This window comes from Podarcis pityusensis (genome assembly GCF_964106645.2).
Source record: "Podarcis pityusensis genome assembly, chromosome: 10".
NCBI classification, from domain to species: domain Eukaryota; kingdom Metazoa; phylum Chordata; class Lepidosauria; order Squamata; family Lacertidae; genus Podarcis; species Podarcis pityusensis.
The window spans coordinates 3,156,360-3,173,681 of NC_138035.1; the positions used below are offsets into that span (position 1 = coordinate 3,156,360).

At 49.8% G+C, this 17,322-nt stretch overlaps 1 protein-coding gene across 10 annotated transcripts in view; it reads right to left on the reverse strand.

Moving 5' to 3' along the window:
* Positions 1–17,322, reverse strand: part of SHANK3 (SH3 and multiple ankyrin repeat domains 3) — a 447,259-nt gene that overhangs the window by 104,583 nt on the left and 325,354 nt on the right. For all 10 annotated transcript variants that reach the window (XR_013990995.1, XR_013990996.1, XM_081022613.1 and 7 more), the window contains one exon: positions 4,073–4,148. Coding sequence is in view for 8 of the 10 variants with exons in the window: in XM_081022613.1 (XP_080878739.1) it covers positions 4,073–4,148 (76 nt within the window). In the remaining 2 variants the exon portion in view is untranslated. The remainder of the gene's footprint in view (positions 1–4,072; positions 4,149–17,322) is intronic.

Consider the following 17,322-nt stretch of genomic DNA (forward strand, 5'->3'; position numbering starts at 1 on the left):
CTCTTTGAGAGCCTGAAAACCAGAGGTTGAAAGTGCAGTGCAGTATGACTGTTTGCAAAAGGGCTTCCAAACAGCCTTATGCTCAGCTGTTCCCAGGAGGGGAAGAGGGGTGTACAGTGAAGCAGAGCAGGATTTAACCCCTGCCTATCAGCTGATGAGCACTGGGTGGAATAGCTGAGAGAAGAGAGAACAGGAGCTAAGCAGCTCTTCTCCAGCACAGTCACTCAAAAATCATAGCTGGCAGGGACCCCAATGGCCATCTAGTCCAACCCCCAATCCTTCTTGTGCAACGCCCTTCTTGAAATGTGAAGCAATCATTTTCTTCAAGCACCTGGAAGCTTTCCCCAAACCATGACCTAATGTTGCTCATCTTCCCACTTCCTGAAAAGGTGAGAGCCTCTGTACCATTCTGTTCTCACTGCCTCTGCTGCACATTACCAAGGGAGAGAGAGATTTTACTTTCTTGGGTTCCATGATCACTGCAGATGGTGACAGCAGTCACGAAATTAAAAGACGCCTGCTTCTTGGGAGAGAAGCAATGACAAACCTAGACAGCATCTTAAAAAGCAGAGACATCACCTTGCCAACAAAGGTCCGTATAGTTCAAGCTATGGTTTTCCCAGTAGTGATGTATGGAAGTGAGAGCTGGACCACAAAGAAGGCTGAGCGCCGAAGAATTGATGCTTTTGAATTATGGTGCTGGAGGAGACTCTGGAGAGTCCCATGGACTGCAAGAAGATCAAACCTATCCATTCTTAAGGAAATCAGCCCTGAGCGCTCACTGGAAGGACAGATCCTGAAGCTGAGGCTCCAAGACTTTGGCCACCTCATGAGAAGAGAAGATTCCCTGGAAAAGACCCTGATGTTGGGAAAGATTGAGAAGGAGGAGAAGGGGACAACAGAGGACGAGATGGTTGGACAGTGTTCTTGAAACTATGAACATGAGTTTGACCAAACTGCGGGAGGCAGTGGAAGACAGGAGTGCCTGGTGTGCTCTGGTCCAGGGGGTCACGAAGAGTCGGACACGATTAAAGAACAACAACAACTTTGTTCTGTTCAGGAAATGAATGGCTTATGAAGTGGGGAGTCTGGGGTGTGGGCAGCCAAAATCCCTGAAACCTGGGATTACATAGACAGCAGCTTCTTACACAGGAGGTAATCACTGGCATCCTGGCAAATGGGTGTTAGACAGGCAGTCATTTCATGGACAAGGGAAAACCACCCAGGAAAGGATTAGGTTCTTGGTGTGGGACAAAGAGGTGTGATTAACTTGGCCTGGGAAACCAGGAACTTGTAAATATTTCTTTCCTCTTACTTAATGGGTGTGAGGTGGAGGTCAAGGGAAGGTTGGAGACCAACCTGATGCTCAGGTTTCTGTCACCAGACCCTCACCATTTGTGATGTATCCGTGATGTAATTTTAGGGGTGTTGTATTTTTGTAAAACTGATAAAAGTGGGAGCCATCCTTTGTTCTGGGTTCCTTCCTGCTTCTCCCATGTGGTGGGTGGAAGTCTTGTTGCAACAGTTGTTTGAATAAAGACCAGGCCTACCGGCTGCTGTTTAGCTCCTCTATTCCTGGATGGTGTCTTTGTTTGGTCATCCAAGTGAGCCCAAGGATTTCCCTATAACATCCGAATGGATTTAAACCAGGAGTCAGCAAACTTTTTCAGCCGGGGGCCAGTCCACTGTCCCACAGACCTTATGGGGGGCTGGACTATATTTTTTTTGGGGGGGGGAATGAACGAATTCCTATGCCCCACAAATAACCCAGAGATTGGTTTTAAATAAAGGCACACATTCTACTCATGTAAAATCACCAGGCAGGCCCCACAAATAACCCAGAGATGCATTTTAAATAAAAGGACATATTCTACTCATGTAATAACACGCTGATTCCCGGACCGTCCGCAGGAAGCAGGAAGTCATGTAGGCAGCAGGAACAGGGCATCCCGCCATAATCCCCCCAGCATGAGAGGACAAACACGGCTCCCCACCCAGCGAGTGACCAACGGGGCAACAATGGACATCCACAGAGGTAGTTGAGCAAGTCAGGTGTTCTGAAAGCCCATCTCCAGACAAGTCCTGAGGGCAAGGAGATGTCAAAAGTTTTATTGTTCTTCCGGTGATGGGGACTTAGAATCATAGAATCATAGAATCATAGAGTTGGAAGAGACCACAAGGGCCATCGAGTCCAACCCCCTGCCAAGCAGGAAACACCATCAGAGCACTCCTGACATATGGTTGTCAAGCCTCTGCTTAAAGACCTCCAAAGAAGGAGACTCCACCACACTCCTTGGCAGCAAATTCCACTGTCGAACAGCTCTTACTGTCAGGAAGTTCTTCCTAATGTTTAGGCGGAATCTTCTTTCTTGTAGTTTGGATCCATTGCTCCGTGTCCGCTTCTCTGGAGCAGCAGAAAACAACCTTTCTCCCTCCTCTATGTGACATCCTTTTATATATTTGAACATGGCTATCATATCACCCCTTAACCTCCTCTTCTCCAGGCTAAACATGCCCAGCTCCCTTAGCTGTTCCTCATAAGGCATCGTTTCCAGGCCTTTGACCATTTTGGTTGCCCTCCTCTGGACACGTTCCAGTTTGTCAGTGTCCTTCTTGAACTGTGGTGCCCAGAACTGGACACAGTACTCCAGGTGAGGTCTGACCAGAGCAGAATACAGTGGCACTATTACTTCCCTTGATCTAGATGCTATACTCCTATTGATGCAGCCCAGAATTGCATTGGCTTTTTTAGCTGCCACGTCACACTGTTGGCTCATGTCAAGTTTGTGGTCAACCAAGACTCCTAGATCCTTTTCACATGTTCTGCTCTCAAGCCAGGTGCCCCCCATCTTGTATTTGTGCCTCTCATTTTTTTTGCCCAAGTGCAATACTTTACATTTCTCCCTGTTAAAATTCATCTGGTTTGTTTTGGCCCAGTTCTCTAATCTGTCAAGGTCGTTTTGAAGTGTGATCCTGTCCTCTGGGGTGTTAGCCACCCCTCCCAGTTTGGTGTCATCTGCAAATTTGATCAGGATGCCCTTGAGTCCATCATCCAAGTCGTTGATAAAGATGTTGAATAAGACCGGGCCCAAGACCGAACCCTGTGGCACCCCACTAGTCACTCTTCTCCAGGATGAAGAGGAACCATTGATGAGCACCCTTTGGGTTCGGTCAGTCAGCCAGTTACAAATCCACTGAGTGGTAGCATAGTCAAGACTTAATAGGTGTTGGGAAAGGGGTCTGATAAAGTGACTTAATGTTGACCTTGTGTCACCCTTGTATACCCCTCCTCAATTGTTACATGCTAGTGATGTAGTGATGATGTCTCAGTGATGCTGCTCAAAGTGTATTCTGGGATATTGTGGGAAGTTTTAAAAGAGGAGGTCACCCCTTACTCGGGGTTCTTACTCCTGTGGGGACCTGTTGCGCAACAATAAAGATCATGGTCTACTGACTGCTGCTTTGCTGGAGCTTTCTTCTTTTACTGACCGCATGGACCCGCAGGGGACTTGCACCCCGATGAGCTGGGTTGTTGAGTAGTCTCTCACCCAGGAATTTTTTTCCTTAACAGAAGGAAGGTGAGATATAAAAGGAAGTAACAAAAAAGTAGCTAAAAGTAGCCAGAGAGGGAGACAATAGAGTGAAATCGGGGATGAAGCACAATAGAATGGGGCTGCCACAAAGAATGCCCCACCATGTGTCACCAGCCTAGAGTTGGCACAATGCCAACCCCCCTGGAACGTCCTAGCAGGTTTGAGCATCTTGGGTTGCAATGCAGGTGGTAGATCTAGATGTCTGACGCTACGGTACTTTGATTCTGTGCTCCACGTTAGCTCTGCCACCTCGGAAACACGACTTCTCTTGTACACACCACAAAGCTTTCTCCGCGGAATGCAAGATTGCCAACTCAGAAACAAGATTCACACGAGGCTCCACACAGACACACACACACCTGCCACCATTGCGGGAGTAAACCTGCTCTGCCAGCCCACGATTGCCCCACAGACCTCCCTTTCCCTGTCGTGGAAATCCTAGCTGTGGGGCAGCCAATATATGCCAGGAGGGTCCTTACCTGTGAGAAGTGAAGTTGTCGTATGAGCCCACAGTGTAGTGTCGGAAGAGCCTCTTGGTCCTGTCTTCTCGGGTTTCTGGAAGGAAAGAGAAAATGTTTCTCAGAGACGTTGAAAGTCGGGAAGCACCTTTCAACCCCTTCCCTACCTTCACCTCCCATGGGATGTGCTCATCCCAAGCTCTTGGTGTTTATGAAGGTCCATCTGGAGATTCTAGGGACAGAACTTCCTGACAGTAAGAGCTGTTCGACAGTGGAATTTGCTGCCAAGGAGTGTGGTGGAGTCTCCTTCTTTGGAGGTCTTTAAGCAGAGGCTTGACAACCATATGTCAGGAGTGCTCTGATGGTGTTTCCTGCTTGGCAGGGGGTTGGACTCGATGGCCCTTGTGGTCTCTTCCAACTCTATGATTCTATGATTCTATTCTATTCTATGATTCTATGATTCTAGGTGGGGAGATGTGTCTGGAGGGGATGAAACCCCAGGGATGTGGCAAAGGACTGGCAAGGCCACTTCCTTGGGCACCCAACTCCCATGCTTCTACTACTGGGATGCATGTTGCCATCTGGCCAAAAGGGGGCCAAATTGAGATCACATCCAGAGAGATCCACATGGACTATAACTGGCCTTTAAACCAGCATGATGGCTGCTGCTACCACAATGGTGCCAGGGTAGCTATGAGGCAAGAAGAAAAAAAGGCAGGGAAGGGATAGGGGTCATTGGCAAACTGAATATTAGGTTTGCACCAACAATTTCTACTTTTAATCTCAAAACTCTTTGATGTTGCACCTGTTGGCTTTACATGGGGGCTTAATGTATTGTTTTGCATTGCATTTTGCTTTTTATTCCCCCCCTGCACAATGCCATGGTAATTCGGAAGGATGGGTTTATAAACCCTGCAAAGAAATAAGTAAATGGTTAGTATTGGTGGGCCGCCTGGAAGGTTGATTCCCTGAGGAAAGCTACACCAAGTTCGGCCACCAGGCTAAGCCAGAGGGATCTGTCTGCGTGGCTGACCTCAGTGGGTGTGGTGTGTGCCCTCCAAGGAAGGAAGCGAGTCTGGCCTGGACCAGGAATGCTGGGAGAACGCTCAGGACCCCTAAGAAGTGGAGTCCCACAAGCCATGAGCTGGAGCTTGAGAAAGGCTGCAACCGAGTCTCTGGAAGTTGATGTCTTTGATGTGTAGCCTGCAGACATGGAACAGGAGAGTTGACCTGGAGCAGGACCTCACCAACAGCCCCCTGACTCCTCGACACTCTCCAAAAGCTTTACCTTTTCCTCTCTTGACCGTCCTGAAGCTAAGATGGATCAAGGACCGGTGAGAAAAGCCTCTTAAGTTTCCTCTCTGGCAGGCCAGCTGTCCAGTGTCTCCAGCAAAGGGGTGGCTCGGATCATCATGGAAAGGCAGGAAGGAGCAGGTGTTTGGGAGAAGTGAGGAGGAGGAGAGAGGATTCATGGCCGACTTCAGCGATCTCGTTTTGGGAGCTGCTTCTCATCCCTCACTTGGCTGATGCGAGGTGGCCTCTTCTGCTCCTGGAAGAAGGATGCTGTTGACCGATGCAGAGTCCAGGCAGGCAGGAAGAGGCCGTTTCTGAAGCCACAGCATGGAAGCCTGCTAGATCCCCATTTCCTTCTCTCAGAACTCGCCCATGGCATCCAGGCCGCTTGCTCCGTGGGAAGGAGCCATTTTTGAAGGAGAGCAGTTCAGCTTGTGAGAAACGGTTGACGAAGCACAATATGGCTCCAGCCCTCGCCCTCTGTGCCACAGAGAAACACGGGGGCATCGTGGAGCATCAGACTCAAAAGTCCTTTGGGGTGGCGTTTCTGAGGCCAAGAGCTTTCCTGGCAAAGTCTAAACGCAACTCTGGCAAAAGTGACCGGCCCCAGACTGCAAGCGGAGAAAGTGCCATTCTCCCTCGCCACCAGCAGGTGGGGCACTTCCCCTACTCTGGAGAAAGCACCTGGGCTACTGCTTCTGAAGTGTTTAACCTGCTTACCCTCAGGTCTCTCATCTCCGCATCTCCGATAATAAGCGGCCCTTTGAGCAAACAGATGTTCCAAATGGAGGTCAGCACCAGCCAGTCCTGGGAGGGCAGGTGAGGTTAGACGGCAGCCAGTTCTGAGAAGGTATCTGCAGCTGTGGCCAAGTGGAAGGGCAGGAATGTGGCAGGTTGCTGCTCAAAGCTGCCCAGGCTTGGTGGGCACAAAAGACATTGGGGCAGAAGGGGAGGGGCATCGCCGCCTCCAGCTTCAAGGAGCGACAGCTTCCTTCCACACCGCGCCAAGAGAGGATGAAATCTACCACAATTGCATCTCATATGGGGGGCTTGGTTCCATGAGTTCTGTGCAGACTCAAAAAACGCATATACTCAAAAACTTCCCCCTTGTCCTTACTCTTTCGAAGCCCAGTAAGCAAGGCAGAAAGCTTAAAAGCTCTTTCTGCACTGAGCATGCCTTTAATTTCTGCAATTTCAACAGGCTGGCCTTCAACCACGCAAGGTTGAAATCGCCCAAGTTAAGTGTACGTAATATGTAGCTGAATTGTACCTGCTTTTCCCCTTTCCCCTCCATGCTAGCAAAAAACGTAGCAGGAGGCCCATATTCCACAGCTCTGCGTGCAGAAATATTTTGTGGCCTGGAGGGGGTTTGCGAACTATTTCTGCTCATGGGGTATGTAGTCGTGGCTTACCTACTGAACTACTGTATACCTGAAGGAGCATCTCCACCCCCATAGTTCTGCCCGGACACTGAGGTCCAGGGCCAAGGGCCTTCTGGTGGTTCCCTTGCTGCAAGAAGTGAGGTTACAGGGAACCAGGCAGAGGGCCTTCTCGGTGGTGGCACCCGCCCTGTGGAACGCCCTCCCAGCAGATATCAAGGCAATAAACAACTATTTTACTTTTAAAAGACAACTGAAGGCGGCCCTGTTTAGGGAAGTTTTTAATGTCTGATGCTGTATTGTTTTTAATATTTGGTTGGAAGCCACCCAGAGTGGCTGGGGAAACCCAGCCAGGTGGGCGGGGTATAAATAACAAATTATTATTATTATAACACTTGTGGTATCACAGAGGAAACGGCAATTGCTGGACCCCTCGGGAAAATGCAGGACCTTATCAGGGTCCTAGTGCCTAGCCAAATCATCCAGATACTTGGCTTTTCCTTGCATGCATCACTCTAGCTGGCTGAGGGGCCAGGCCCTTTTCTATGCCACTGGGAGGTTTTTTAGCCGCCGTATTTCCCTCAATGCTGCTGCGGTCTTTGTCGCTCTCGGTGGTGCATTCATACATGGTGTGCAACAGGCAATCCGGCCTCCCTCAATGAGCCCAGGTCGCATGCAGGAGCAAAACCCCATCCGAAGTACGCCGAGTGCCCAAGTGCTTTGGGGAGAGGGTGTGGGGTGCTGTGCAGGTCGAGATCCGGTGGACCAGATCCCAGGGGAAACGGTGAAATTAGCGGAAGCAGCAAGGCCGATTTCCGAGGTTGCAAACGTGCAGTCCAGAGACGCTACTGAGTGCAGAAGGCTGTGGGGACGGGTGTCGGACGTGGTGCCCTCCCCTGTGCTTTGTGAGAGGAGCACTCAAGGGACGTCTGTGCGGCCCTTGACCCCGGCCATGCAGCTCTGCTCCCTTGTGCCTCAAAGGCCTGGACCGTTTACCTGGTCCTGAGAAGGACCTCCTGGTGGGGAGCGGCGGGTCGGGCAGGGCCAAGCCTTCCACGCGGATCCTCTTCCTTCCATGCTTGGCGAATCTCTTGCTTGACTTCGCTGCTGAGACCCTGGAGGAAGCTGACCCTGAGAGCCAAGGAATTGACGACAGAGAGTGCCGGTTGGCTGGACGGCTTTGCTTTCTGCATCCGGCACGGGGAAGATTGGCTATTTTGGCACAATCACGTTTTCTTTCGTTTTCCTGGCATGTGACCTTTTCCAAGCCAAAGGCTGCGGAGTGGGGGAAGGCAAGCCTGGACCAAGAAGGACCATGGTGCCTGTTCCAGCACAACTTAGCAGCAGCAGTGATGCTGAGGGCAGCAACCAGGGCCATCTTTACCTGGGGGTGCAAGGGGTGTGGGGCACCCGGGTGCTGAATTCTGGGGGGCGCCCGCCGCCCACCGCTGAAGCTGCCTAAGCTCTTAACTATCTACCTGTTATGAAATAATAAATAATTTTGATCACGCTAGAAAAACAAAATACATATATACCTAGGTATTACCGAAATGTATACCTACTGTTTCACTAAAGGACTTTTGACCTTGTGCGCTCATTTACCAAAGATGCGCCACACCAGCAGCGGCGCTTGTCATTCAAAACGGCGGCACTTCAGACTCAACGACGGCACTTGTCATTCACAACGGCGCCGTGCACACGAAATAAACTCTTAAATCAAAATATTTTGTTACATATTGTATTGAGCTGCTATGCGGCAGCGGGGGCAGCGGCACCTTTGACACGACTGATGTTTCTCCTAAGTAGGTGCTTAAATGATACTTAAGTGTGGTGGTGTTGTATACTTAAGTATAAGTGTATTGTAAATGAATGAATATACATTTTTTTAAAAAACCAGAAGCATTTTTACTTGGTATTATACAGGTAAGTGAGGACATTAATAGACAGAATGTTAAGTTGTTTTTATATGCAACAACAGCGGCAAGAGTATTGTTGGCCCAGAAATGGAAGCAAGAAGAAATTCCAACGAAAGAAGAATGGCAGACGAAAATAATGGACTACGCAGAACCGGATAAAATGACAGGAAGGATTCGAAAGCGGCGGGACCAGAGATTTACAGAAGATCGGAAGAAATACGCGAACTATTTGAAGAGCAACTGTAATCAACAAATTACGCTAGTAGGACTACAAGAAGTTTTGTAAGGAGGAATATATGAAATATTGCAAAGAAAGAAGAGAGGCGTTAGTTATGATATTTAAATGTAATAGTGAAAGTAAGAAATGTAAATTAAGTGAAAAAGATTGGGAAATTTTCAGATGTGATTGAGGAAGTCAAAAAAACTGTATAAGATATAAAAGGATGTTTAATAATTGTTGAAAATGATATGTTAAAAAACATATATATTTATGTGTGTGTGTGTATACAGAATATATATATGTGTGTGTGTGTGTGTGTGTGTGTGTGTATGTATATGTAAATGAATGAGCAAATAAAAAAGTTTGTTTCTTTTCCCTCCCTTCTTTTGAAAATAAGAGATAAGGCGTAAGCGTGGTGTCTGACATAAGCATAATAAAAGTTAATTTGGGGGCGCTGGGCGGATCCTTCCACCCCGGCGGCGCATATGCTAAAGACAGCAACAACCTTTCTCTGAGGCTTCATTTACTCTGCAGGAGTAAATGGTCGCTGGGGGGGACGACCCAATAAGCTGACTTCCTGGCCTCATGCGCATTTTCTGGAGCGCCACAAACAATGAAACATAGGTATCAGGGGTATGCAAACACACATGTATGCCCAAGGTGTTTTACGTTTTATGTGTGACGTTGTTTAAAAATGTGTGATTCGCGATTGTCAGGGTTTCCTACAAACTGCGAAATAAATGCAAACCACCATTTGTAGTAAGAGCCGTAAGTGTTGTTTTTTAAAAGCCCTTTGTTGACCACATAGAATTATAATACAACAAAGGGCCTGGAAACCAAAGCATTATAAGGAATGATTGAGGGAGCTGGGTATGGTTAGCCTGGAAAAGAGGAGACTTGAGAGGACTTGTGATCTTCAAATATCTCAAGGGCTGCCCCATGGAAGATGGAGCACGCTCGTTTTCTCCTGCTCTGGAGGGTAGGACTCGAACCCATGGCTTCAAGTTACAAGAAAGGGGATTCTGACTAAACCTTGAGGGTAAGAGGTTTTTGGGGTGAGGGAGGGGGAAATGGGGGGGGAATGAAAAGAAGATGATATGTTTTGATAATTTGTTATGTTGAAATTCTTAATAAAAACTATTTAAGAGAGAGAGAGAGAGAGAGAGAGAGAGAGAGAGAGAGAGACCGGGCTACACAAATGGATGGGGTCCTTCCATTTACACACACAGAGAGAGACAGACACACCATCACATTTATCAGCCCTGAGAGCCAACTGGGGAAAGCCTGGAAGGGGAACCATCTACAGTGGTGCCTCGCAAGACGAAAATAATCCGTTCCGCGAGTCTCTTCATCTAGCGGTTTTTTCGTCTTGCGAAGCAACCCTATTAGCGGATTAGTGGATTAGCGCTATTAGCGGTTTAGCGGCTATTAAAGGCTTAGCGGCTAAAAGGCTATTAGCGGCTTAGCGGCTTAGAAAAAAAGGGGGGGAGCGAAAAAAATCGCAAGACTCGCAAGACGTTTTCGTCTTGCAAAGCAAGCCCATAGGGAAATTCGTCTTGCGAAGCGCATCGAAAAACGGAAAACCCTTTCGTCTAGCGGGTTTTTCGTCTTGCGAGGCATTCGTCTTGCGGGGCACCACTGTACTGGGGTGCTTTGACTTCTTCTGCAAAGCAAAGAAGGGGTCGGCACAGGAGTTCATCTGCTTCCCGTCTGCATCGAAGCCCCTGAAAAGCTGAGCTTGGCCTGCTGGGCTCTGTGGTTTCCCAGAATTCCCCTGTTCCCTTGTGGCACAGAGGTTGAATATCCCATCAGCCTTCCAGGCTCAAGGGTCCTGGCCGCATTTGCCTGCCAGATTATTACGCTGCCCTCCACCGGTCAAATGCTGGCCTTTGGCCTCCCGCTCCCACCTGCCCCTTTGGCTTTCTCTGTTGTGGCTTGTGGGGCGGGGCCAGAGGTTGCTGGAAACAGCTGCTCTGTCGTGGCATCTTGCAGCGAGCCAGATGACACACTCCGGGTGTCACCGCCGCAAGGGATCTTCCTGTAAAGAGAAGCCGGTAGAGGGAGCTCAAGGGTCGCCGTGGGGGGAGCCTCTTGCTCCTGAGAATCCTGACAAGGTGCTGGACCTGCAGAACGTTCTGCAAGGCTCCTGCAAAGCCAAGCCAACTCGAGTGGCTGTGAAGTTCGTCCTGCCTGCAATTTGCACAATTCTGATTTCTTTGCAGGCAGACAGGAAGCGCTGCGCAAATAGCAGCCTCAGTCAGCAAGGCTTTATTCCGATCCTGGTCAGCTGAGCCTTTTGCAAGATTGGGACCTCTTCCTTTTTGCAAAGAGGTCTCAAGGGCACTATTGCGCACGGCAGGTGGGCAACTCTTTCTTGTCAAAGGTAACACAGTTGCTTCTACAGCTGCTTATGTGCCCACCAGCGTCTAGGCAGCAATTCCTAGGTTGGGGCTCTAGGGAGCAGTTGCAGCAACAGGGGACACCCCCCCCCCACAGGTTTATGTAGCTCTCCTCCACCCCTCCCACCTTGCACAGGCTTTGAGCTGTTCAACCAGTCCAGAGGGCTTGGAATTGATGGTCGCTGGTGACTTCTAGCCTGCTTTCCGCAAGGATTTCCTGCAGGGCTGAATCCTTTATCTAAAACTGTGCACCTCACAGAGTCCATGGCAAGGTCACAGCTGCTTCTTTCTGCCAGTTTTCCATGCAGACCGGCATCCAAACTCTCCCTTGGAGCGTCACAAAAAGTCAACTTTATGATTCTGGTACTTGAGAATGAAGAAGCACCAGGAATATGTCAAGGGTCAGGGAGGGTAGAACAGAATGCCTTCTCCAGCACTTCTCACTCTTAGGGGCAGGATCTGTGCAGGTTCTCCACCTTCACCCTAACTTACACCCTCCTCCCACCCACCCAGTGCCAGGGAGCGGCAGGACACTGGGGGAACTGGGCTGGAGTATGACTGGGGAGAGGGGCACAGTGATTTAGGGGGACCTGTACTGGCCAGAAGGCGAGAGTCAGAGTCAGAGGAAACTTCAGAGTTGGAGGGTGGAGCGCAGGATGGGTTGCAAGAAGAGGAGGAAGAGGCAGGGGAGGAAAGCGAAGGGTCGGGTACTTCCCCACCATCTCCCAGAACCAGGAGGTGTGTGAAAGGTGGGGAGCAGAGTAAGTTTCCACCTAGGCACAGTCTCTGGCTGCATGCATGCCCTTCGGGGAAGGTAGGTGTACTGATGGGGGTGGGGAGTGGTCCCCAGTTGCTGTAACTGCTCCACAGTCCAAGGAATAGCTGTCTAGATGCTAGTCTGGCATGTGTGTGGTGGGGGGTATTTGAAGTGTCTGCTTTAGATAATAAACAGCTAACTCTATGCCGTGTACATTCCTTTGGCTGAGAAGTGCCCCTGACAGTGTGTGTGTGTGTGTGTGTGTGTGTGTGGTTATTATTATAATAATTCTCAATTATATTATGTTGATTCAATTATGTTGATTCTTCAACACCAACTTCGTTGGACCGGTCATGTTGAGCGGATGCCTGATGATCGTCTTCCAAAGCAACTACTCTATTCCAAACTTAAACATGGAAAGCGTAATGCTGGTGGTCAACAAAAGAGGTTTAAAGACTGTCTCAAGGCAAATAAAAAAAAAAAAGTAGTATAAACACCGACAACTGGGAAACACTGGCCTGCGATTGCTCCAGTTGGAGAACAGCCTTTGCCAAAGGTGTCATGGGCTTTGAAGACATTCAAACTCAGGACGCAAGGGAGAAACGTGCTAAGAGGAAGGCATGCTTGGCAAATCCACACCATGATCAACTCCCGCCCGGAAACCAATGTCCCCACTGTGGAAGGACATGTGGATCCTGAATTGGCCTCCGCAGTCACTTAAAGGTAAAGGTACCCCTGCCCGTACGGGCCAGTCGTGTCCGACTCTAGGGTTGCGTGCTCATCTCGCTCTAGAGGCCGTGAGCCGGCGCCGTCCGAAGACACTTCCGGGTCACGTGGCCAGCGTGACGAAGCTGCAGCTGGCGAGCCAGCACCAGCGCAGCACACGGAAACGCCGTTTACCTTCCCGCTATAAAGCGGTACCTATTTATCTACTTGCACTTAAGAGTGCTTTCGAACTGCTAGGTGGGCAGGAGCTTGGACCGAACGACGGGAGCTCACCCCGCCGTGGGGATTCGAACCGCCGACCATATGATCGGCAAGTGCGAGGCACTGAGGTTTTACCCACAGCGCCACCTGCGTCCCTCCACAGTCACTTACTCACTTGTTAAAACCGTGTTTATGGAAGGCAATCTTACTCGGCTACGAGGGATCGCCAAAGAATAGGAATTCTCCATACTTTCAACCTGCCCTTAGTGACCAGTCCTTGCTAGCCTCTCCAATGGGGACATTATTCAGTACTAACAGCTAGTGCCACACAATGTCCATCAAGGAACTGTGAAGCGGGTGAGGTGGCAGAGGGCCTGATTCTGGCAGGGGTTGGCAGCAGCGCTGCAGGAAGGAGAGCAGGGGCTGGTGCTGAGTTTTGCCTCCCCTTTCTTTGCCCTCCCCTTCCAGGTTAAGCTCCCTGCCTCTCCTTCCACCGCTCTGCCTCCTGCCCCTCTTCCCTGCCTCTCGCCTCCGGGCACTTGGTTCTCCTTTGAAAAAACACGCACGCTCCTATCGATCTCATTCCAGATAAGAGAATAGAAGCGGCGTGACTTCGTGACGGAAGCTGGATTTATGGGCTGTCCGCAGCCAGAAGGCTCATTCTCTTCCCGACTTCTAAATTTAGCCGCTGCTGAGCTGGTACTTAATGGAGCCGTCAAGGAGGCACCGGGGATTGGGGTTGATGGATGGAGAGAACAGGAGAGGAGGAAGAAGAACAAGAGGAGGAGAGGATGGGCAGGCAGGCGGGGAAGAGAGAGACAGGCAGCCAGGCTCTATATAGGGAGGCAGCAGGAGGGCGCTCATGGTCTGGCAGGCCAGACAGCAAACAGGACCAGGCCAAGTGTTTGTGCATGTGTGAATGTGCACACAACATTGATCTGAAACAAGGCAATCAAAAGCAGAGATTTCAAATCACCAAGAAAAAAGAGAGGCAGACTTAAATGACAGGTTTATCTCAAGCTTCCCGTTTTGCAACTCACAGCCCTTCCTGAGCATCTTAACGGGTTGCGGTTATTATTGATACATAAGGGCTTGCAAGCGAATGGCACTCTCGTGCTACCCAGAAGCGCCACCCCAAACCTCTGCCCGCACGGCTCCCATGTGCCTTTCACAAAACTCTAGAAATAAGAGCCGAGAGGCGTGAAATGAACAGACTCGCACTTGGCTCTCTGCTCTCAAACAAGGACACTAAGCAAGACCACTTCATTGAAGACAAGGACCAGAATCCAGGACAGCGTTATGGGTGCTGGATTTAGGTGAGGCATAGGCAAACTCGGCCCTCCAGATGTTTTGGGACTACAATTCCCATCATCCCTGACCACTGCTTCTGTTAGCCAGGGATGATGGGAGTTGTAGTCCCAAAACAGCTGAGTTTGCCTATGCCTGATTTACTCACGGGCTTTTTTAGGAGGGGGCAGAACCAAATTATCTGTGATGCAATTGGTCAAGTGTTTTTTAATTTATTTACTTGAGTTAAGTGTTTTTTAATTTATTTACTTGATTAATGGGGGGGGCAGCTGCACCCCCTGCACCCCTCTGGCTACACCCATGGTCCCACTGCCCAGAACCAACCAGAGGGCTGGCTGGCATTTTTATTATTATTATTAGTAGTAGTAGTATTTATTGATTGCTTTTCAATTTATTTATTTACATAAAATCTAATTACTGCTTGATTGTAAAACAACAACGACGACCTCAAAGTTGTTTGCAAAAAAGATGACCCCCCCCCCAAATAATAATATTTACAACCCTACTTTAAAAAAACAAACAAAAGTCAAAATGTTTAAACAGATTAAAATTAACTCATGCTCAGATGAAATCACTAGTTAGCATGTCAGGGCCTTGTTCGCTGTTGGAATTAATGTGGAAATTGCTCCGCCAACTGAGGATGCCCATGTGCCATTGGGATTTCCCACGGGTATTTGGTGCCACCCTATGAGAAGTGGATGCTGGATTAGGTGGGCCACTGGCCTCATCCTGCAGACAATTCCTTTGACTTTTTATGATGTTGTACTGTTGAAAGGTGTCTGGGCTCCTTTGGGAGGGAGGGAGGTTGGGGTTAAACCAGGGGTCAGCAAACTTACCGCGCCTCAGGCCTGTGTCTCCAGCACTGATTGCGCGGGGGAGCATGTGCCCCTACGCGTGTGCACACGCTATTTCTGGCGCACCTCTGGGTCGGAGGAGCACCAGAAATAGCTTGTGTGCATGTGCACGGGCCTCCTCTGACCCGGATGTGCACCGGAAATAACGCATGCGCAAATAACGCTTGCACATGCGCACAAGCTATTTCCGGTGCTCCTGCGACCCACAAGTGGGTAGTCGTGCAGCGCAGCGCTGGTAAGAGCGGGCAGCGGGTGGCGGGGGTCACCACGGGCCAGATAAACAAGTCCCTTGGGCCTTATCCGGCCCGCGGACCTTAGTTTGGAGACCCCTGGGTTAAACAGCATCTTAAAAAGCACAGGCATCACCTCGCCAACAAAGGTCCGTATAGTTAAAGCTATGGTTTTCCCAGTAGTGATGTATGGAAGTGAGAGCTGGACCATAAAGAAGGCTGATCGCCGAAGAATGGATGCTTTTGAATTATGGTGCTGGAGGAGACGCTTGAGAGTCCCATGGACTGCAAGAAGATCAAACCGATCCATTCTGAAGGAAATCAGCCCTGAGTGCTCACTGGAAGAACAGATCGTGAAGCTGAGGCTCCAATACTTTGGCCAACTCATGAGAAGAGAAGATTCCCTGGAAAAGACCCTGATGTTGGGAAAGATTGAGGGCACAAGGAGAAGGGGACGACAGAGGACGAGATGGTTGGATAGTGTTCTTGGAGCTACCAGCATGAGTTTGACCAACTGCGGGAGGCAGTGGAAGGCAGGAGTGCCTGGTGTGCTCTGGTCCAGGGGGTCACGAAGAGTCGGACACGACTAAATGACTAAACCACAACAAGGATTAAACTGTAAATGTTACGGTAATAAGGAATGGCCCCCTTGGTCCCTGATCTAGAAATCTCCATGCAACATTTGACTCAGGATGGATCCTTGCTCTCAGTCGCCTGTGGATTTGGAGGAAACAGGCATTGCAATGACCTTCTACACACCACGAACCGGGGAAAACACTTTTGCACATTAAAAGTGCTTAACGCAAACAATTAGAGAGAAGAATCGTTAAACCTCTCCTTAAAACCAATTTCTTCCCCAAAACAATCCCCGCTAAGCAAGCTCCTTAAAGCCTTTTGATTTAATGCAAATCTGCAGGAGGAGAACATGAAGGATTTCATGGTGCAGCGACAGGCGTGGAGAGAGAGAGTCTGGGGCGCAGTCAAAGGAAGGCTGTGCCGGAAAACCCGACTCTGCCCCTTGGGCATGCTTATCGTGTGGCCCTCGCGTGCTCCTCTGCCGGCACGACAGCAGGGAGCACAATTGATGCAGCTTCTGGGATGAGGGGGGCCAAAATGCTATCGCTATAATCCCCGCTCTTTCCCAACTTCAGGCTTGGCAACTGGTACTTATGCAGCCAGAACCAGCCCCACCCACTCCGTGGGGGGGGGGCGTCAGCATGCTCAGGGAAACCCAGAGGTTTGCACGAGTACATGTTCCCCTCCCTCCCCCTGCAAGAAACCCCAGGAGGGGGTAAAAAAAAAAAAACACCCCAAAAAGAAGAGAAAGGATGAAAACGAAAACTGTGCTTTGCTTGCACTCAACATTTACTCAACTGAGTTTCAAATTCAGTGACAACCCTGTGAGGCAGGTTAGGCTGGAGGTAGTAAAGGTGAAGGGTAAAGGGACCCCTGACCATTAGGTCCAGTCATGGCCGACTCTGGGGTTGCAGCGCTCATCTCGCTTTATTGGCCAAGGGAGCCGGAGTGCAGCTTCCGGGTCATGTGGCCAGCATGACTAAGCCGCTTTGGCGAACCAGAGCAGTGCACAGAAACGCTGTTTACCTTCCCGCCGGAGCGGTACCTATTTATCTACTTGCACTTTGACGTGCTTTTGAACTGCTAGGTTGGCAGGAGAAGACCAAGCAACGGGAGCTCACCTTGTCCTGGGGATTCAAACAGCCAACCTTCTGGCTTAGTCATGCTGGCCACATGACCCGGAAGCTGTACGCCAGTTCCCTCAGCCAGTAAAGCGAGATGAGCGCCGCAACCCCAGAGTCGGTCATGACTGGACCTTTTTAAAAAGGTAAAGGACCCCTGGACAGTTAAGTCCAGTCAAAGACAACTATGGGGTTGTGGCACTCATCTCCCTTTCAGGCCGAGGGAGCCAGTGTTTGTCCACAGATAGCTTTCCGGGTCATGCGGCCAGCAGGACTAAACCGCTTCTGGTG